Source organism: Orcinus orca, chromosome 15 (assembly GCF_937001465.1).
Source record: "Orcinus orca chromosome 15, mOrcOrc1.1, whole genome shotgun sequence".
Lineage (NCBI taxonomy): Eukaryota > Metazoa > Chordata > Mammalia > Artiodactyla > Delphinidae > Orcinus > Orcinus orca.
Window position 1 is genome coordinate 26591118 of NC_064573.1, and position 23202 is coordinate 26614319.

The window sequence follows — 23202 nt, forward strand, 5'->3', positions numbered from 1 at the left end:
CCTTGAGGGGCTCCTACGTCCTTTGAAAAGACGCCAGGGTGCAGGGGTGGGGCAAACGGAGGGTTCCCGGGGCCCCGTCTCACCCTGCGCCCCCGCCAGGTTCCACAAGCTGGAGAAGTGGCGGCGGCCCTTCTACCGGGTGCTGCAGGTGTACGAGAACGCGTCCGTGCTGCTGCCTGCATTCTACAACACGCGCAACACCGACGTGTCCATCCGCGTCAAGTACGTGCTGGACGACTTCGAGTCGCCGCAGGCCGTGTACTACTTCCACCCGCAGTACCTGGTCAACGTGTCGCGCTACTGGCTTAGCCTCGGGGTGCGCGCCAAGCGCATCAGCACCGGCCTCATCCTGGTCACGGCGGCGCTGGAACTGTGCGAGGAGGTGCACCTGTTCGGCTTCTGGGCCTTCCCCATGAACCCCTCGGGCCTCTACATCACCCACCACTACTATGACAACGTCAAGCCCCGCCCGGGCTTCCACGCCATGCCCTCCGAGATCTTCAACTTCCTGCACCTGCACAGCCGCGGCATCCTGCGCGTGCACACGGGCACCTGCAACTGCTGCTGAGGGCGGCGCAGGCTGCCCGCCAGCCCGGCATACGGAACCTCGCTCCTCCTCGCCCGCCCACCCGCAGGGCAGGGCGAAGGCCTGGCGCTGAGGCTGGCACGCCCTCGGACGCTCGGCTTCGGGCTTGGGTCCTGTGGGCTGGGAGGCTGGGCTGGGGGCCAGGCGGAGTCAGCTCCATGCCGAGCGCCCCCCACCTGCGCATGGGTAGCGCGCTGCTGGGCCACAGCTCAAGGTCGCGGCCCTGGGGATTGCAAGTGAATCAAGCACATTTCCACTCAGTTTTAGCAACCAAGAGAGCACAAACTGTATGGCCTCTTTGCAGCTAAAGGAAGGCCCCAGCGGGAACGGAAAAGAGGGAGACAGGACATATGAGCATGGTTAAGATTTAACTCAGGATTTTGGGTTCCTGAGCCTTATACCCAGGCCTCAGCCCTGAATTGTTGTAGAGAACCTCAGAGCTTAGAGGCCAACCCAGCGGCCAGACCTTCCTGTGGGGACAATGGCTCAGAGAGGTCCAGGGATTACCAACCAAGGTTCCACCAACCGAGTCCATCAAGCGGCACTGTGAGATCTGATGCAAGGCCTGTGTGTTCCAATCTTCGCCGAGACACCGTCAGCCAAGGAGAGCCACACCCTTCAAACGCATCCGCAGGCACACACATAAGTCTTGGCGCCTCCAAGTTCAATCCTGCGTTTGATCTTTTGATGAGAAGGAAATAAACCAGACCAGCCATTTGCACTAAGGTTTCCAAGCCAATGTTACCGACTCAATAAGTGCTTAGCGACTTGCTTCCTCTTCTGTCTCCCTATCTTCAGCTCTGTTTTAACCAGGAGTTATTTATAAGATCCATCCCTCTGTGTGTTCCTGAATACTGCACAATCCTGCTGTATAATGTTCCTGAATTGGAACCGTAAGGCTCCAGACTGGAAAACGCTGACATGTGACTTGTGAGCTTAGCGATGGAAGTGAGCCATGGTCTCTGACACCAGCATCACTGAGGTTCTACTGTAAAGGCGGGACTTCCCACAGCACTCAGCCTGGTGGCCTTCACACGCACGGACCCACAGGGCCTCTGCTTTGGGAAGTCAGCTGGACCTAGCCTAAAAGGGGTTCACATGTCATTTCACATCCCTTTGCTTCCCCCGTGGTGTTTTGCCTTAGAATTTTGCGTGGTATGAATTGCCTTAGAATTTAGCTTTGTGGAATCGTAGAGTATTAGTCCTGAAAGACCTTCAGCTCCCTCCCTCCTCCCTCCTTCCCTCCCCCCTCCCTTCTTTGCTCTCACCCTTCTTCCCTTCCTCCTTTCTCCCCTCCTTCCCATAAATATTTCCAGAAGCCTATTCTGCTTTGGTTTGGGGCTGGGCTTGGGAAGACAAGGTGACACATAAAGGCAGTATCTCTGTCTTCTAGGAGTGGAGGGCAGACCATAGGCAAATTCTGGCCCCGCCCACTGGGTGTTCAGAGGGGGAGGGACTGTGAGAGCACAGCAGGGAACGGGACCTTTCATCTGATCACCTCATTTTACAGGCAGAGCAATAGGCCCAGCTGGTGAGAGACAGGTGGGCACAGGCCTTGTCCCGGGCCCCCAGGCTCCCCATCCAGGGCAGAACCCCTTCCTCTTGCCTGGATTTCATGTTGGTGGGCCAATATAGAGCAAGTACTCCATGCACGACACTCCTCTAGATGCTGGCCTTGCTTCTGAGCTCTGGTCCTCACTGGGAAAACCTGGGGCTGCTCTGAACCCGTCTGCTTGTCTGCAGAGCCAGGAAGTAGCCAATGAGGTAAATTAGGCCCAAGCACTTGGCGAACCAGGAAACACTACTAAGGACGGTGGGTGGTTATGCTTCCCTGTGCTCTGCCTGTTTCTCCCAAGGAAGGAATGGCTGGAAAGATTCCAGTTAACTGAGGTTTCCAGCCACTTGTTTGTGGTTAATTGAGCCCCTTTCTTGAAACTACAGAATGTCAGAACTGGAAGGCTCTTAAAGACCATTTTGTCCCACATAAGGAAACAGGCCCAGAACAGGGAGGTGGCCTGGGTCAAGTCGTGCCAGGGGCTCTGTTGAATGCCTGCTGAGGACAGAACCCTCTGCCAGAAGCCCTCTGTTTATGTTCCAGATGGGGCAGTGTTTGGGGGCAAGAGCCTTGGTGAGTCAAATACCATGGTTCTCACAGCCAAGGGTGTCATGGGCTGGTGCCTGCCCCAGCCAGGTCCCTTGTAGGGGCTGGGGATGGAGCCTCATGACCCATCCTGTGAAGGAGCTGGACTCCTTGCTCTCGGTCCTGTTTAAGTCGCTGGGTCTTAGGGCAAGTCCCTTCCCCTCCCTTAGGATCTCCGTTTCTTCATCTCTACAACTAAAGGCTTAAAAAATACCCCTAGGGTCTCTGTAATCTTTAATTTTATTTAAGTTTTTGGAAGTACTAATGATGTATGGATCTAAGCCATAAATAATATTTATTATTATAATAGCTAAGATTTACTGTACGCTTATTCTGTGTCAGGCCCTACACTGGGCACTTTCTTTGCACTGTCTCCTGTGATCATCACAAAACCCCCTTGGGTAAGAAGACTCCATTGGGCAGGTGGGGAAACTGAGGCTCAGAGCCGTTCAGTGTCTGGCTGATGGCCAAGCACCCGGTGGAGGAAACCGCACCCGCGTCTGTAGAACCCCAAAGCCTGTGCTCCAAACCTGTCTTAGCTGCTTCCTAACCAGTGTCACCAGGGCTGGAACAAGAGGGGTCCTGACTGAGAGGCCACTGTAGGGTGGTGCTGGGCCCCGCTCTAGGGACAGTGCTCTGGGAGGCTGTTATGGGTCCAGGAGGGAGGCTGCTTGTAGGTGCTCCCCCACCCACCCAGCCCTGGCCCTGGCCGCAGTACAGATGCACCCACAGTGCAATGTATGCAGGGGAGTTGAGGCCGTCTCCACATTTTGCAGAAGGGGTGCATATTAAAAGTTAGCACGTTGGGGGACTTGCCCAAGGCCACATGGCCGGCTAGTGACTCAACTGGGACTCAGCCTCCTGACTGCCAGGCTACACTTTTCTCCTGCAGCCAGTGTTTGTAGGCAATGCACCCTTTCAAAGGCTCGAAGAGACCTGGGTGTTGACTCAGGAAGCCCCACCCCACCACTTTCCTCGCAACTCCACCCCCATCCCACCATGCAGACTACCAGTGACACTCTTGTATAAGGGAAATCAATTCCCCAAAACAAAGCAACCATCGCGTCTTCCTTTGTGCTAAGCTTACTGCTCCAGGCTTGAAAGGCAGCAACAACAAGTAAACGACTTGGTGCTCACCCAAGCAAAAAGGAAGGTGGCGCAAGGTCAGATGTGGCCTCTGAGACTGTTTCAGCACTGCTGCTGCGGCAGCTCTGCCCACTAATCACCTGGTGCTGCAGAGAGCAGGGCGCCCATTGCCCTTGACTCTGCTGAGTAAGTGGAGAAGGGGGGAAGCAGTGGCAGCACTTCCTGACGACTGAAGGACAGCACAGAGCTGGCTTCAGCCAGGCATTCAGCACATTGTTACTGAGCGCTCATTTTGTGCTGGGCATCGTGCGAGGGGCCGTTGAACTAGTGATGAGCAGAATGTAGCCCCAGCCCTCTTGGAGCTTATGGTCCGGTGGGCATGTCCAGATGCTGAACTGAGTCCCCCAGGCACACGTCGGAGCTGAGCTGAGTGCTAGCAAGTCTGGGCTCAGGGACAGTTAGCACGAGAGGAACACCTGGCCATGCCGGGGTCAGTCCTGAATTCCGAAGGTTGGCAGAATGACTGTAATTGTCAAAGCAGTGGATCCACGTCAGGCCTCATCCTCAACATCCATGTGACGTGTGACAGGGTGACCACACTGGTCTTTTGAGTCCTCTCTTCCTTTTTGTTTTTTTATAAGGAACCACTTTCCCCCGACTTTCCTCTCTGAACGCTCCTGCTCAGGCTTCTTTGTGGACTCATCTTCCGTGAAGCTTCCTCAGGGTTCCTCTCTCTTTCCAGGAGCATTTCTGCAGAAATCACATCTGTTCGCAGCCTCACATCTCTCCTGTCCTTGCATATTACACCCGTCTCCTGGAGGCCATTTCTCCCTTGGAACATCAGGAACACGCTTGCCATGGCCGTCTGAATGTCTGTACCTGCTCAGCATCTCAGACCTCAACATGTCCTCAACTGGTACAGTTAAAAGGGCAATCTGGGTTCAAAGTCATGTGCCCTTACTTACTAGTGACCTTGGGGGAGCTACCAAAGCTCCTGGAGGCTCTGACTCATCATCTGAGGTTGAGGCCAGGATACCAGCCTCACCAGCTGTGGAATAGGGTTGCACAATGCCTAGCACAGTGCCGGCACAAACTAGACACGCAGAGAGCAGTTTCCCTCTTCCTCCTTTCTTCCCCTGCTGAATGGCTCTACCACATCAATGGCCCTTCAGCCCCAAACCTGGGTCACTCTTGGCTCTTCCTTCTTCACTTTCTATGTCTATTTGTTCACCAAATTTTATCAATTCTGATTCATAGATATCCCTTGAATTCATTCCCTACCTGCATTGCTTCTGCCACTGCCCTAACTCAGACCCTTTTGACTGACCGTTCTGCTTCCAGAGAATTAACTTCTGGAAACACCTTTGGTGGAGCCCGTTGCCATCTTATACCATATAGTCCAGATTCCCTACCCAGATGTGCAGAGTATGTCCCAAGCTGGCTCACTCACCTTTCCAGAGACCCTCCTGCCAGCACCATCCCTCTAATACTCCTCTAGGTGCTGTGCCTTTGCACAAGCTATTGGAAATGCCTGGAGTGGCTCCACATTCCAACCTCCTCCCTCCTCCCCTTTACCCCACCACTTTTGCAGATAATGTCAGGTGATGGTCCCCGCCTCTTCCCCTCTGCGAAGCTGGGCTGGGCACTCTCTGTGCTTCTGTAGCAACCATCACTGACTTCTATTAAGACGTCCTCACAGCATACTACGTGTGTCCTTGGCCGAGGGTCTGTCCTTTCCCCAGGAGAATGCATTGTATCTGGCTCATCTTGGGGCCCTCAGCACTGGCACAGAGCCATGTGTTAACTATAGCAATGGGGTCTCTGTTAGCTGGTGGGTTCCAGTGGTTCAGGAGACCCCATTAATAAACCGAGTAACACCCTGGGGTAATTGTCAGCTTAAGAGAGTACTCTGCTCATTATTTTTTTGCCTGGTACCTTCTGTGTGGGAAGCACTGAGCTATACAAAGACTTGCCCACCTGCTTTTGGGGAGTTTGGGACGCAGGAGGCTGAAATGTCCCTGTTGCAGTTGCTTGTTGGTTCCATCACCCAGTCTCCGCTACCTTCTTTTTGCCTCCTCCCATTATAATCTTTCTCGTCTGCTTCTTGCCTGTTCTTCAACCCTCTTTCTCTAGTTTAAACAAAAGAGGGAAAGATTTTCTTTTTGTCCTTCCCTCCTTCAGAACCATAGAGATTTGTCAGGATCTGAAACTGCTGTGCCGAGGTACAGGCTGGGTAGAAGTACACGAGGGACTTCAATAATGGCTCAAGAACAAGTGCAAAGTGCTTTATTTATCGGCTGGGAAACAGATGAGCTGAGCTTTGCAAAATGTCCACTCCAGTTGCCCAGTGGAAGGCAGGAGCTTGGGGGTCTCCCTGTGGGGAGGGGACGGTGCTGCTCTGAGTTCAACACACACCCTGGCCGCTCTCCCTGCAACCAGGGCACCCTTCTAGGAGGAGGCTGGCTGTGGCTTACAGCCAGGTGAGGCCAGGCTCGGGGTGTGCTGAAGCCCAGGGTGTGCCCTGTTCTCTTGTTCTTTGGAGGGCTGGTCAAGCCAGGACAGTCTGAGGTTGATTACATCCTACAAGGCGTCCTGATAAAGCAGTGTGTTCTTCAAAGGGTAGACTGTAGATCACCTATATCAGAATCCCCTGAGTGTTTGTTAAAACCCCTGCCTCTGGACTCAGAGCCTGGGGGAGGGGTGGTGATGCTGAGCAACCAGCACTGTGACATCCCCCGGTGGGTGGTCTTAGAGCCCATGTCGGCTGGAGAACTGGGCTCTGCACCGCTTGTGGGTCAGTGGCTACTGCCAGGTGAGTGGTGACGTCTGGCTTGATATTCAGACTGGAGTCTTAAGTGATAAAAGAGCAAAACCAAGAATCTGGCACATAACTTCAGCGAGTTCTGGAAATATGAACATAAAATATAGTCCACTATTAAATTAGCAACAAAAATTAACTGCTCAGGAATCTATAAGATTTATGAAATCTGTTTTGGCCTCGACACTATCAGAGATTTTTTTTTTCTATTTTTCAACTATGGTAAAATATACATGAGATTTACCATCCTAGCCATTTTTAAGTGTACAGTTCAGTAGTGTTAAGTTGTGCGGCCAATCTCGAGTTCTTTTTTAGTTGCAAAACTCAGACTCTATACCCAATAAAGGACAATTCCCCATTTCCCCTCCTCCCAGCTCCTGGCAACCACCACTCTGCTTTCTGTTTCTTTGAATTTGACCACTCTAGGGACCTCGTATGAATGGAATTGTACAATATCTGACTTTTTGCGACTGGCTTATTTCATGTAGAATCATTTAGATATAAGCTGTTCTCAAATGACATGAACTGTTTTTAGTGTCCCTATAATAGGATTCTGATTTTGATTTTTGCCTGGAGCAGTTGTCCTGGGCCCTTGGTTGGTCCCTAGCTTCTGGCAGCCTCAGCATCCTTTGCTGAGGGTCAGAACAGACCTGGTCTTGCTTTGCTAGATTGGCTCAGCTGTGCTGGCCAGCCAGTGTCCTAAGAGGCAACAGCACAGCTTCTATAAGTGTTTAGATATTTCCCCTGCATGGTCTCTTCAGTGAGCCTTCTTTTTTTCACTAGAGAGAGAGAGAGAGAGAGAGACAAACATACATACATACATACATACATAAATACATTACCGTGACTTAGCTCTTGGCACAAAAGCCAGAAATCAGTGACTGTCTCTCCTTCCAGTAGGGGGACGGTTCCCTTGGCAACCAAGTAACTCATTTTTTTTCAACTAAATGACTTGCTCAGCTTTGAGGTAAAAGTTTTATTTCCTCTAGAATTATGGTTCTCAACCTTATATGCACATTGGATTCACCTGGGGATCTTTATAAAACCACCCCCATGGGCTCCCCTGGTGGCGCAGTGGTTGAGAGTCCGCCTACCGATGCAGGGGACACGGGTTCGTGCCCCGGTCCGGGAAGATCCCACATGCCGCGGAGCGGCTGGGCCCGTGAGCCATGGCTGCTGAGCCTGTGCGTCCGGAGCCTGTGCTCCACAACGGGAGAGGCCACGACAGTGAGAGGCCCGCGTACCGCAAAAAAAACCAAACCAAACCAAACCAAAAAAACCCACCCCCATTCCAGATCCTCATCTTCCCAGAGAATCTGATTCACTTGGCCTGGGGATGGGACCCCATATTCTTATTTTTAAAATCTCCTTGAGTGACTCTGTTGCGCGGTGGTTGAGGCTCATTGTCCTGAGGCAGAAGGTCTCTGCCTTGGTGGCACATCGGCGTCATCTGAAGAGCTTTAAGACCCACTCGTGCCTGAACTTTGCGCCCAGAAGTTCTGACCCAGTTGGTCTGAGGTGTGATCTGAGTATGAGGGCTTTTCTGACTCTCCAAATAATTCCACTATGCAGCCGAGGTTGAGAACTGTTGTTCTAGGTCAGCAGCTCCTGTGTCAGAATCACTTGGAGAGCTCATTGGTTCCTGGGCCCCTCCCTGGAGTCTGATTTGACGAGCCTGGCGTGGAGCTTCCTCGCTGGTTCCTAAGCGGTGCTGAGGCTGCTCCTGGGACTACGTGTTGAGGAGCCCTGCTCTACATGATATTGTAAGAAGCTCAGCCCTGCTCTGCTGCATTTGTTTCCTGGTTAGGGGTTGGGAGCATCGATTCACGCTTGAGATTTCTGAAAGGTACCAAGCAGCTCTTTTTCTGAACATTTTCAACATTTAAATAAACATTAGAAATCTTTTTAAAGCAAAGTTACATAGATTTCTTCTCCCAGGGTTAGTAGGCTCAGAGTACCTGAATTAAGAATTCATCTGTGCCCAGGATCAGGCTGCATTCTGGGATCAGAGCTAAGGGGTTGGGTCTCTGGAGCTTGGAACCAACCTGTGACCAGCTGAGGGTCACCCTGTAACTGATGTTGGGGTAAGATCAGAGCACAACAGTGCTCTCTTTAACACAAAGCTGGACCAGGCACTCTGCCTACCATGCCCATGGAAAACAAAAAAGGAAGGTGGTGATGAGGAAACATCTCACAGAAATGGGCTAATGTGACCCAGGGCTCACACCTGCATTATGTTCCGCCTTCCTTTCCCACCTTCCGCTGGAAAAGGCTCCAGTTGCAACCAGCGAGCTAGTGCCTGGAACCTGCCTCAATCTCTTCTGTCTCCAACTGGAGGCAAGTCCCCTGCCCTTTCCCTCTGAAGATGCCCCCAGCAGTGTGGTCCCAGCGAGCACTTTATCCCCATGGCAGCTCACAATTCCTCATTCAGCCACAAAAATTTGTTAAGGGAGGAAATAGTTACTGTGTTATTGAAACAAGGTCAAAGCACACCTCACTTCCCAGGGCCACTTACCCAGCAAGTTCGCTCAGCCCCAGGCAGCTGTGGACTCAGGTAAAGGAAAATTAATTTTAAGCCCCCAAAGTAGCTGCTATAAAACTCTGTATCAAAGACCAAATATTTTGCTAACAGCAAATCCCTCAAGGCATTCACTTTAATTTTAAATTCAAATCTAGTGAACTTGATTCTGGTTTCTAATAATAAAGCAAATTAAGAGAATGATAACAGGTGCTAGATTTAGCAAGAAGTGGCAGCTAATAGACTAATAATAATGGCATTAAAAAGACCAAATCTATACATCTCAGAAAATCCCAAGTGATCTGAGGCTAGTGGAGGGGCAAGTAGTTTAGTGGAGGGCCCAACATGTAGTAATAACCCCAAGGGCACCAAATGACCCCTCAGAGCAGCCCAGCCTGCGGTATCCACAACCACGTAGAGGGACGAAAACGCTCAAACAACGTTAGGTAGACTGTGTTTAAGAAGGCAGAGAAGCGTTTTATCCACTTGGAATTATTTCCATCCCCAAACACTTAAAACACATTCATAGATGTCTTGGTGCTTAAAGGATTAGCCCTTAGTTATCTTGAAGTTCAGGCAGGTGAACTAGTTCGTTATCTGATAATATAGGCTTCATGAGATGGGCAAACTCACTCTTTCAGACTTAGTTTCCCTCTGACATTTGCTGCCCCCCCCCCCCCGCCCCCGAGGAGGAGGGAGAAGGGCACCCCTTCTACTTTCCCGTCTTAAAGGGGACGTGCAGCGGGGCTGGTTGTGGTGGCCGGAGTGTCTTCTTCCTGCACCTCTGCTTCCACCTGTTGTGTCTCTATTGCACGTGGGAGGGGGATGCGGATCTCAGCCGGGGCCAGGGCAGGCTCTGCTGTGACTCGGCCTGGATTTATTTGTGATTTTAAGAATATGACTATTTTTTTCATATTCTTATGAAAGTGAGCACTTCTACTTTCTACACGTCTTCATCATCTAATTTCTCACCAGCCCTCGCTGTGTTCCTAGGAGGAGGGTAAGGCAGGTGGTGGCATCCCGACTGGACTGAGGCCCAGGAAGGTGACGGAGGCATGCCCCGGGTCACATGGAATGGTGGTGAGCTCCGGTTGGGTGCCCAAGCTCCCCAAGGGGCAGGGGGAGACAGCCGTGTCTTGCTCTCACCCCTGAAGCCCTCGTGTTTTCTTCCCTCTGGGTTGTCATGCTGACTGCAGTGTGGTTCAGGCCTGAGCTTTACCCCTGGCCTCATGCCTTGCCCAGCGTCGGTGAGGGGCTCCGTTCCCCTCCAGGCCCCAAGCATGGGGGCTGTACCTGGTGTGCGGAAGGTGGCAGCTGCCCTGGGCAGAGGGTCACCCAAGGCCGCGGCAAAGCAAGAGTGTGGAGGGCGTTGGCAGCAGACACAGCGACACAGCCCCCTGGTGCTGTGGCCGTTTGCGGGGCGCGGGGGGTGCTGCTGGGATCCCAAGTGACAGCTCCTGCCAGCCCTCCTGCACCTTCTCGGGCAGGACCCTGGCCCCACTGTGGCAGGCTTCTGAGCCAGTCCCTCTTCCCAAGGTTTGGGGGACAGCTGGTCCTCCCTGAGGCTTCCACGCTCTGCACACATGTTTTAGGGGTGAAGCAGGGTCTTGGTGGCCTGAAAATTCCCTTTCTGGACCCAACTGACCTCCCTTCAGAAAGCCATAACTCTTCTTCAAAGCCGTATTGTTTGAACTGTGAAATATATGTAAATGCATATGTGTTTTTTAAACTAACACTTTAACTCAATGAGCGTTCAACTGTTCAGTGCTACAGTTTGGATTCAGAAGCCCCTGCCACCTTGCTCCCCAAGTGAAGCCAGGACAGATGATGGCGGACCACAGGGGAGCTGCGGAAATCTCGGCCCTGCAGCTGCGTGCTCCCTGCCCTGCGCCTGCACGTGCTTTCAGCCAGGCTTAATGGAAGTTTCCAGGAGTGCATGTGAAGGCAGCCAGCACAGTACCTCCGAGGGGCTGGTGGCACGGACTCATCCCTAAGTGGCCACCGTGTGTGAAGACAAAGTGGCCATGCGGACGTGACATGCATGTGCTCTGCAGCCCCATCCCTCCCTTGCTTTCCTCTCTCAAGGGCCGCATCACATGGCACTGTGTTCTGTAGAGCCTTTCCCATTGGAGAAGAAAAGGGAGACTGAGATGTTGTTTGCTGGGATGTAGAGAAACTCGATCTGGGTGTGGAGCTGGAGCATTGCTTAAAAAAAAAAAAAAATCCCTTCCTTCCTCTGGTTGATTTGCTCCCTCTGTTTGCCCTGGAGAGAAACACTCTGTGCCATTCCAAAGCGTTGGGGAGATGGGGCTGCAGCCGTTATCTTATTGTCATGCAAATTTTGTTGAGGAGCAGGGGTTTATACGAACTCCTGCAGCATAATTCTAGCTTGTATGTATGTGGCTGTCCTTGAGTGATCCTGAAGTGGTGTGACTTATGCCTAAGAACATAATCAGGGTAATTTGTATCTGTCACTGTTTGAAAAGCCCTCAATTTCCATCCAGTAAAACCAGTCAAATGGCTCATTTAGCAAAGACTCTCTGGCTGTGGCCGTGTGTGTGTGTGTGTGTGTGTGTGTGTGTGTGTGTGTGTGTGTGTGTTTGTGTCTGTGTTTGGGGAGGAGGCTGGACTAGGCTGAAGCAGCACAGCCCAATGTGGGGAGGCTCCCAGCTCTTGTGAAGAAGGCATGGCCACTTGGGGCCCATCTTTGGGCAGCGTTGGCCTGTCTGTGTCTGACAAGAGTGGCAATGTAAGCATAGGGGCTCACAGGAAGGGCTCAGAAACCAAGATCTAGACTAATTTGGGTGGAGTGCTGAATTGACAGTATACAGGGAGCAGGAGGGCATGGAGGACCGCAGGCTTCCACTAAGGAAGGAGGGTCCCTGAGGGCTGGAGGGCTAGGGCAGGTGGGATCTGAGATGTGCTCACACCTGGAAACAGATCCATTAGCTACATAGACTTGTCTCTCTCTAAGCAAACTAGCTCTGTCAAGGTCCGGAGTCACAGCAAAGGAATCTGAACACTAATTACCCTCTTATTAAAAAAAAAAAAAAAAAAAGTTCTTTCAATGCCAATATCCATGAGTGTGTTTAAAATAGGATTATATTAAATAAATAAAAAAAATATTCATGCACAAACTGCCTGGCTGGGTCTGGCCTGCCCTATGGGATGCAGATAAAATGGCTTGGATTCCACGGATCTGCATTTTGGGAAGTCCAAAGCCTTTCCTATGATCTCTGCAAGCTCCCAGGGGCTAACATTTTCATGATCCCGCGGCCTTCAGACTTTTGAGCTTCTGAGCATGTTTCTGTTTTATAACCCTTAACCACCTAGATTAGATGCAGACCTTTCCTTGACATCAGTGATCATATAATGCATTCCAGAGTGATGTGGGAAGAGATGGGAAAGGGATGGAAAACATTCCAAACAAGCAATCGCAAATGTAATGTTGGGTGTCCTCTGGCTAACCCACTGGCCAACCTCCCAATGGGGATACTTCATGTGGCCCCAGCCTCAGTCCATCTATCTGGATCCTCCTCTCCTCCCCCTTCTTTGGCCTCCTGTTCTTACTCCCCAACTCCCTCTCAATGGAGAACACATTTCTGCTATTTCTCTTTGGAGCTGTTTAAACATCCTCTGTGTGCTTGGTTTCCTGCAGAGCCTAGATCTCAGCTTGCCTTTTACCTACCCCCTAACAAGAATTTCCATGCTAGCTGGAAGATATTTAAACTTTCCTTATTACCATTGTAAAATGCCAAACACTCAAGCAAGCGACTATGGAACCTAAGGATACTGTTTGAAGGTTATCCCTGAGACCTGGGCACTGTCTATTATAGGAAGAAAAAGAGCTGAGGGTCAGGGAAATAGGACTTCAATATGTATATTTGAATGAATGAATGAATGACCCAACGAACTGGGGAAAGAAGTTGAATGTAGTTTATTTATTTAATAAATAGATGCATACAATTTGTCACTTCATTCATTCATTCAACAAGCATTTCTTGAGCCCCTACTTTGGGCCAGGCAACTTGAGAATTTGGGAATACAAAGGTGAGCAAACACACATGCCATCTCTGCACTTACAGGACATAGAGTCTGGCCAGAGCAATAAAGGTAATCAAAAAATTCCACAGTTCAATGTTTAATTACAGACAGTGCTTCAAACGAGCGTGCGGTGCTGCGAGATGCTGGGCAAATGTCCCTGGCCTGAGGTTGAGCACAAAGAGCACTCTGCTGGAGAAGGGACAATTGAGCTGAGAGCTGGAGAGTGAGGAAGGGTTAACCAGGTGAAAGGTAAGGGTGGAGTTGTGCGGGAAGTAAGTCCAGGTAGAGGGCCCTGGATGGAGAGAGAGCTTGGGACCTTGGAGGAAGGATTTTGCAAGGGTAGGGAGGGGGTACGTGGCAGGAGATAAGTCTGGAGGGCTGGATGGAGGCAAGACTCTGTGGGGAAGAGGTGGGTCATGTTAATGATTCTGATTTTGATTCAAAGAGAATCAAGTAGCCCTTGAAGGATTTTGAGGAAGAGGACATAGTCAGATTTACACTGAAAAAATTCCTGAGAGGTGTGGCCAAGGTAGCAAGTAGGAAGGCCCTGAGCTCACTTCCTCCCATGGGCACACCAAAATTACAACTATTTACAGAGCAACTATCTATGAGTATGACCTAAAGACTGGCAGAAAAGATTTTCCACAACTAAAGATATAAAAAAGGAACAATGACATGGGTAGGAGGGGCAGAGATGAGGTATAGTCAATATCTACATCCCTGGGTGGGTGACCCACAAATAGGGGGAAGATAATCACAATTGCTGAGGTTCTCCTCAAGGAGTGAGGGGTCCAAGTCCCACAATGGACTCCCAGCCCAATCCTGCACTGGGAAAAAAACCCCCCAGAATGGCTGGCTTTGAGGGCCACCGGGGCTTGCACAGGGGAGAGCCAGAGGACTGCAGGAAACAGAGACTCCACTCTTAAAGGGTGCACACAAAATCTCACACCATCTGAGTCCCAGCACAGAGACAGTAATTTGAAAGGAGCCTGGGGCAGACCTATTTGTTGATCTTAGAGAGCCTCTTGGAGAGGCAGGAGGCAATTGGACTCCCCCTGGGGATGGGAATGATAGCAGTAGTCATTTTTGTGAGTTTGTCCTACGGCGAAAACACTGGCATTCGCAAGCGCCATTTTGGAGTGCTCTACCTAGCCTATAAGTGCTGGGAGCTTACCCACCCACCATCAGGACAAGGCCCCATCCACTACGGGAATGGCAACAACCCCAAGATGCTCCTGGGTCATACAGCCAGCTGCCTCAGGACATGGCCCTCCCCATCAGTGGGCTGATAGCCACCATTCAAGGCAATACCTGGCAGCCAACTGGGCCAGAGTCCAGCCCAGCCTACCAGCATGCTCACAGTAGTTGACCCCACCACAAAGAAGCACCCACACAACCCATATAGGGGGTGTCCCTAGAGCATATAGCTCTGATGACCAGAGGGGAGAATGCTGCTGGGCCTCATAGGACATCTCCTACATAAAGCTACTTCTCCAAGATTGGGAAACATAACTGGTCTATTTAATAAATAGAAATAATCACAGAGAATTAGGCAAAATGAGGAGAAAAAGGAATATGTTCCCAATAAATTAACAAGATAAAACCACAGAAGAACTTAGAAAAGTGGAGATAAGCAATATATCTGATAAAGCATTTCAAGTAAAAACAAAAAATGTTCAATGAACTTGGGAGAAGAATGGATAAACACAGTGAAAATTTTAACAGACTTAGAAAATATAAAGAAGAACCAAACAGAACTGAAGAATACAATAACTGAAATAAAAATACACTAGAAGGAATCAACAGTACATTAGGTGATACAGAGAAATGGATCTGTGAGCTGGAAGACCTAGTAAAGGAAATCACCCAAGCTGAACAGAAAAAAGAAAAGGAATTTTTTAAAAATGAGGGTAGTTTAAGAGACCTCTGAGACAACATCAAGCATGATAATATTTACATCATAGGGGGTCGAAGAAGGAGAAAAGAGCAAGTGATAGATAACTTACTTGAAGAAATAATAACTGAACACTTCCATAAGCTGTGAAAGAAAACAGACATTCAGTTCCAGGAAGCACAGAGAGTCCCAAACAAGATGAATCTAAAGAGGTCCACATCAAAATACATTATAATTAAAATGACAAAAATTAAAGATAAAGAGAGACTCTTAAAAGCAGCAAGAGAAAAGCAACTAGCTATGTACAAGGGAACCCCCATAAGACTATCAGCTGACTTTTCAACAGAAACTTTGCAGACCCAAAGAAGTGGCATGATATATTCAAAGCTATGAAAGGAAAAAAACCTACAACCAAGAATACTCTATCTAGAAATGGAAATAAAATAAACAAATGGAACCTAATGAAACTTAAAAGCTTTTGCACAGCAAAGGAAACCATAAACAAGATGAAAAGACATCCCTCAGAATGGGAGAAAATATTTGCAAAAGAAGCAACTGACAAAAGATTAATCTCCAAAATATACAGGCAGCTCACACAGCTCAATATCAAAAAACCAAACAACTCAATGCAAAAATGGGCAGAAGACCTAAACAGACTTTTCTCCAAAAAAGATATACAGATTGCCAACAAACACATGAAAGGATGCTCAACATCACTAATCATTAGAGAAATGCAAATCAAAACTACAATGAGGTATCACCTTACACCGGTCAGAATGGCCATCATCAAAAAATCTACAAACAATAAATGCTGGAGAGGGTGTGGAGAAAAGGGAACCCTCTTGTGCTGCTGGTGGGAATGTAAATTGATACAGCCACTATGGAGAACAGTATGGAGCTTCCTTAAAAAACTAAAAATAAAACTACCATATGACCCAGCAATCCCACTACTGGGCATATACCCTGAGAAAACCATAATTCAAAAAGAGTCATGTATCACAATGTTCACTGCAGCTCTATTTACAATAGCCAGGACATGGAAGCAACCTAAGTGTCCATTGACAGATGAATGGATAAAGAAGATGTGGCACACATATACAACGGGATATTACTCAGCCATAAAAAGAGACGAAACTGAGTTATTTGTAGTGAGGTGGATGGATCTAGAGACTGTCATACAGAGTGAAGTAAGTCAGAAAGAGAAAAACAAATACTGTATGCTAACACATATATATGGAATCTAAAAAGAAAAAGAAAGAAAAAAAGTGGTTCTGAAGAACCTAGGGACAGGGCAGGGATAAAGATGCAGATGTAGAGAATGGACTTGAGGACACGGGGAAGGGGAAGGGGAAGCTGGGACGAAGTGAGAGAGTGGTATGGACATATGTACACTACCAAATGTAAAATGGATAGCTAGTGGGAAGGAGCCACATAGCACAGGGAGATCAGCTTGGTGCTTTGTGTCCGCCTAGAGGGGTGGGATAGGGAGGGTGGGAAGGAGACACAAGAGGGAGGAGATATGGGGATATATGTTTATGTATAGCTGATTCACTTTGTTATAAAGCAGAAACTAACACACCATTGTAGAGCAATTATACTCCAATAAAGATGTTAAAAAAAAAACTAATAAAAAAATTTAAAAAAGAATACCTAGCAAGGCTTTTATTTAGTTTTGAAGGAGAGATGAAGAGTTCTATAAATGAGCAAAAGCTAAGAGTTCTGTACCACTAAACCAGTCTTACAAGAAATGTTAAAGAGACTTCTTTAAGCAGAAAAAAAAAGGCCACAACAAGAAATATGAAAATTATGAAAGGAAAAATCTCATTGGTAAAAGCAAACATACAGTAAATGTAGAAAATCAATCACTTATAAAGCTAGTAGGAAGATTAAAAGACAAAAGTAGTAGAATAATCTATATCCACAATAAGTAGTTAAGGGATATATAAAACAAAAAGAATTAAATCATGACATCAAAATAATTAAACATGGAGGGGGGAAGTAAAAGTAGGGTTGTTAGAATGTGTTCAAACTTAAGAAGTCATTAACTGAAAATAATTACATGTATATATATAATATATATTTATATCTATCTCTATTATCTAGCTAGCTAGCTAGCTAACTATATTGTTATATTTGAGCCACAAACTATGGTAACCACAAACGAAAAACCTAAAATAGATACACAAAAAAGAGAAAGGAATCCAAACATAACAATAAAGATAGTCATCAAATTACAAGGGAAGAGAACAAAATAGGAAGGAAAAAAAGAACTATAAAAACAACCCCCAAACAATTAACAAAATAGCAATAAGTACATATCTATTAATAATTACTTTAAATATAAATGGACTAAATTCTCCAATCAAAAGACATAGAGTAGCTGAACAGATACAAATCAATCTTACATATATATATATATATGCTGCTTACAAGAGACTCACTTCAGATATAAAGACACGCATAGATTGCAAGTGAGGGGATGAAAAAGGTATTCTATGCAAATGGAAATGACAAGAAAGCTGGGTAACAATACTTATATCAGACAAAATAGACTTTAAAACAAAGACTGTAGCAAGAGGCAAAGAAGGATATTACATAGTGATCAAGGGATCAATCAATTGTAAATATATATGCACCCAACATAGGAGCACCTAAATACATGAAGAAAATATTAATAGACATAAAGGGAGAAACTGACAGTACTACAATAATATAGGGGACTTTAACACCCCACTTACATCAATGGACAGATCACCCAGACAGAAAACTGATAAAGAAACACTGGCCTTAAATAACACCTTAGACCAGATGGATGTGATAGATATATATAGACTATTCCATCCAAAAGCAATGTTTTTTTCAAGTGCACATGGAACATTCTCCAAGATAGGTTACATGCTAGGCCACAAAACAAATCTCAGTAAATGAAAGAATATTGAAATCATATCAGACATCTTGTCAAACCACAACACTATGAGACTAGGAATCAATTACAACGGGGAAAAGAAAGGCAAAACCCACAAAAACATGGAGGATAAAAATATGCTACAAAATAACCAATGGATCACTGAAGAAAGCAAATAAGAAATCAGAAAATACCTGGAGACAGGTGAAAATGAAAATACAATGATCCAAAATTTATGGGATGCAGCAAAAGGGAAGTTCTAAGAGGGAAGTTTACAGGAATACAAGCCTACCTCAGGAAACAAGAAAAATCTCAAAGAACCTAACCTTACACCTAATGGAATTAGAAAAAGAACAAACAAAACCCAAACTTAGTAGAAGGAAAGGAATCATAAAGATCAGAGCAGAAATTAATGAAATGGAGACCAAAAAAAAAAAAAAAGAAAAAAGAAAAAAGAAAAGATCAATGAAACTAAGGGCTGGTTCTTTGAAAAGATAAGCCAAATGAATGACCATTTAGCCAGACTCATCAAGAAAAAAAGAGAGAGGGCCTAAATCGATAAAATTAGAAATGAAAAAGAAGTTACAACTGACACCACAGAAATACAAAGGATCATAAGAGGTAACTACAAACAATTATATGCCAATAAAATGAACAACCTAGAAGAAATGGACAAATTCCTAGAAATGTACAATCTCCCAAGACTGAAACAGGAAGAAATAGAAGTTATGAACAGACCAATTACAACTAATGAAATTGAATCAGCAAAAAACAAAACAAAACAAAACTTCCAACAAACAAAAGTCCAGGACCAGATAGCTTCACAGGTGCATTCTACCAAATATTTAGAAGAGAGTTAACACCTATCCTTCTCAAACTATTCCAAAAAGTTGCAGAGGAAGAAACACTTCTGAACTCATTCTGTGAGGCCAGCATCACCTTGATCTCCAAACCAGACAAAGATACCACAAAAAATAGAAAATTACAGACCAATATCAGTGATGAACATAGGTGTAAAAATCCTCAACAAAATATTAGCAAAACAAATTCAACAGTACATGAAAGGGATCATACACCACGATCAAGTGGTATGCAAGGATGGTTCAGTATCTGTAATTCAATCAATGTGATACACCATATTAACAAATTAAAGACTAAAAATCACATGATCATCTCAATAGTTGCAGAAAAAGTTTTGACAAAATTCAACATCCATTTATGATAAAAACCCTCAACAAAATGGATGTAGAGGGAACATACTTCAACATAATAAAGGCCATAGATGACAAACCTATGGCCAACATCATGCTCAATGGTCAAAAGCTGAAAGCATTTCTTCTAAGATCAGGAACCACTCTTGTCAGTTTTATTCAACTGACAATTTAGTATTGGAAGTCCTAGCCACAGCAGTCGGACAAGAAAAAGAAATAAAAGGAATCCAAATTAGAAAAGAAGTAAAATTTTCACTGTTTACAGATGACATGATACTATATATCGAAAGTCGTAAAGACATCCCCAAAAAACAATTAGAACTAGTAAATGAGTTCAATAACATTGCAGGATACAAAGTTAATATACAGATCTTTTACATTTCTATACACTAAAAATAAACTATCAAAAAGAGAAGTTAAGAAGACAATCCCATCACAATTGCAACAAAAAGAATAAAATACCTAGGAATAAATCTAACCAAAAAGGTAAAAGACATGTACTCAGAAAACTATAAGACATTGATGAAAGATATTGAAGATGAGACAAACAAATGGAAAGATACACTGTGCTCATGAATTGGGAGAATTAATATTGTTAAAATGACCATACTATTCAAGGCAATCTACATATTCAAGGCAATCTACAGATCAAAGCAATCCCTATCCAAATAACTGTAGCATTTTTCACTGAACTAGAACAAATAACTCTAAAATTTGTATGGAAACACAAAAGATCGTGAATAGCCAAAATAATTTTGAGACTGAAAGACAAAGCTGTAGGTATTAGGCTTATATATACAAATTATAGTAATCAAAAAGTATAGGAGTGACACAAAACCAGACACATAGATAAATGGAGCAGAATAGAAATCCTAGAAATAAACCCACAGTTATATGATCAATTAATTTGACAGAGGAGGCAAGAATATGCAGTGGGGAAAAGACAGCCTCTTCAATAAATGGTGTTAGGAAATAGGACAGCTATATGCAAAAGAATCAAACTGGACTTCTTTCTCACACCACGAATAAAAACAAACTCAAAATGCATTAATGACTTATATGTAGGTACCTGAAACCATAAAACTTCTAGAAGAAAACAGTCAGTATGCTCTTTGATATCAATCTTAGCAAAATTTTTTGGATCTGTCTCCTCAGGCAAGGGAAACAAAAGCACAACTTTAAACAATTGTGCTTGATGGGACTACATCAAACTAAAAAGCTTTTGCACAACGAAGGAAACTATCAACAAAATGAAAAGGCAGCCTCCTGAATAAAAGAAGATATCTGATAAGCGGTTAATACTCAAGGTATACAAAGAGCTCTTATAATTTAACAACAAAAAATGAACAACCCGATTAAAAAATGGCCTCAGGACCTGAAGAGATGTTTTCCCAAGGAAGAAATACAGACAGCCAAAAGACACATTAAAAGATGCTCAACATCACTAATCATCAGGTAAATGCAAATCAAAAACCACAATGAGATACCACTCATATCTGTTAGAATAGCTATCATAAAGAAAAAACAACAAATAACAAGTGTTGGCGAGGATGTGGAGAAAAGAGAATCCTCGTGTGCTGTTGGTAAGAACGGAATTTGGTGCAGCCACTATGGAAAACAGTATGGGGTTTTCTCAAAAAAATGAAAACTAGAACTGCCATATGATCCAGCAGTTCTGAGTATTTACCAGAAGAAAACAAAAACACTAATTCAAAAATATATATGTACTCCAATATTTATTGCAGCATTATTTACAATAGCTTAGATATGGAAGCAATCTAAATGTCCATTGATAGATGAGTGGATAAAGAAAATTATAGATATAGATAAATAATGGAATACTGCTCAGTCATAAAAAATAAAATCTTGCCATTTGTGACAACATGGATGGATCTAGAGGGTATTACGTCAAGTGAAACGTCAGTCAGAGAAAGATAAATACTGCATGATCTCACTAACGTGGAATCTAAAAAATAAAACAAACAAACAAAACAAAATGAAAACAGACTCATAGATACGGAAGTGGTTGCCAGAAGGGAGGGAGTGGGGAGATGGATAAAATAGGTGAAAAGGATTAGTAGGGACAAACCTCCAGTTATATAACAAATAAGTTATGGGGATGTAATATACAGCATAAGAAATATGGTCAATAATATTATAAACTTTGTATGGGGACAGATTGTTATTAGACTTATCATGGTGATCACTTCAAAATGTCTACAAATGTCAAATCACTATATAGTATACCTGAAACAAACATAATATGTATGACTATATTTCAATTAAAAAATATTTTTAAACAAAGGAAAAAAGACAATTTTCCCTTCTGTGATGTGGAGTGTGGAATTGCTGGGGACCAGTTAGGAGGCTACTGATGGTGATGAGGACTAGGGTATAGCAAAGGGGCAGAGCTGAGAGCTCTGGAGGAGATAAACAGAGTAAGCAGACCATGGATCAGGTTCAGAGATGTATTGGATGGGGGTGGGGGAGGGGAAGTGAGGTGTCAAGGATGACACTTTCTCAGCAGAGACACAGAAGGCTGAGACACCAGCTCTGCCCTGAGTATGGGATTGCCCGGTGGAGGAGAGAGATCAGCAAGTGTGACAAAGTCACCAAATGGGAAGTTTCAATCGAGGTACCAACCAACAATGGATGCCACCTCCCCAAGAGGTGCTGGACCATGTACACAATTTTTAGACAAATTAGCTCAAAACTAATTAAACTGTTCTTGGCCCCTTCATGCAGACTGAAGATTATAAAAGAGGTGGCAGAGTTGATAGAATAGTTGGTTTTTGAGAAGGATTTCCAATGTACAGACCAGTGACCCCCCCCTCTCAAGATAAAGGGGTGGGGTGGGGGTCAATGATATCTCTTAACCCCAGGCTTAGTGAGAGGGGCTTCCATGGGACCAGCTGGGGAGCATGTCATGGATTCCCTGCACCTGGAATGCAGGGCACTGGAGCCCCACTCTTGCCTGGGGAAGATAAAGTGGCCCAGGGCAGCATGGTCCAGCGAGTGGGGAAAGTTCCAATAGAGTCCTGGAAGAGATGTGCGACAGAGAGGTCAGCCAGAGGTCATTTGACAGGGGATTTCTGTGGAAGAGGGTAGCCTGCCAGGGGGAGGGACCCTTGGCAGTAGGGGGTTGTGGGAATGCACTGCTGGGGCAGAAGCTGAGGTGGGATTAGGAACTGTCCATCCAAAAGAGGGACAGGGAGCTGAGTTGGAAGGAGTCCTGGGAGCAAACACACAAAGTTTCCCAAGGAAGAGTTGGCCTTAAATATCCAAGGGACCCAACCCTGCAGTGGGGTGGATGTGGGGTGGGGTCAGACCTCCAGTTCCCAAGAGAGGGAGGAGGTCAGAGGGATAGAAGGATGTTCTGCACCTCCCCCCTTCCCTGACCTTGTGAAAATCACAAAGAATGAGTTTGGTGAGTGCGGTCAGGCGGGGTGGGGTGGGGTGCAGGGGCCTGGGACTGGGCTGGAGTAGTAGACAGCGCCAGATTTGGGGTCCTAGTCAGCAGAGCTAAGGAGTGGGTACTTTGTTTTCTAGGAGATGGGGCAAAAAGGGAATAATGTGTCCGCATCAATTTTCTGGAAAAGCAACCTGGCAGAAGGACAGAGATTTGCTGGGCATCCAGCTAGGGGACCTGGTCCCAGTGAGAGAGGAGGAAGGTGGAGACTAAGAAGGTGGCACAGGGGACAGAGAGGAGGGGTTGACTGCAAAGATGTGCTCTAAGGGGTTTTGCCCTTGACAATGGGTGTGTGTGTGCGTGCACTTTTTTTGATTGGGACAGGAAGAGGAGTGGGTGGAAATGGGGGTAGGGGGTTGGAGCCAGCATGGCTGGAGAATGGGGGGGAATAGGGAGGGGTGAGGAGATGAGAGCCTACAGGCCTTGAGGAGGGATCAGGACTTTATTCTAAGTGCATGAGAAGCCTTTGGAACATATACACTGGGGAGTGACATGATCTGATTTATTTTTAAGTAAAATCCCTCGGGCTGC

General features: G+C 46.0%; 1 protein-coding gene across 3 annotated transcripts in view; it reads left to right on the forward strand.

Annotated features, from left to right (window-relative positions):
* ST8SIA5 (ST8 alpha-N-acetyl-neuraminide alpha-2,8-sialyltransferase 5) overlaps positions 1-18462 on the forward strand; it is a 79416-nt gene extending 60954 nt beyond the window's left edge. For all 3 annotated transcript variants that reach the window (XM_012531705.3, XM_049697888.1, XM_004266066.3), the window contains 2 exons: positions 100-11736; positions 11769-18462. In XM_012531705.3, the coding sequence (XP_012387159.1) occupies positions 100-568 (469 nt within the window). In that variant the 3' untranslated portion in view covers positions 569-11736; positions 11769-18462. The remainder of the gene's footprint in view (positions 1-99; positions 11737-11768) is intronic.
* Positions 18463-23202: the final 4740 nt, after the last annotated feature.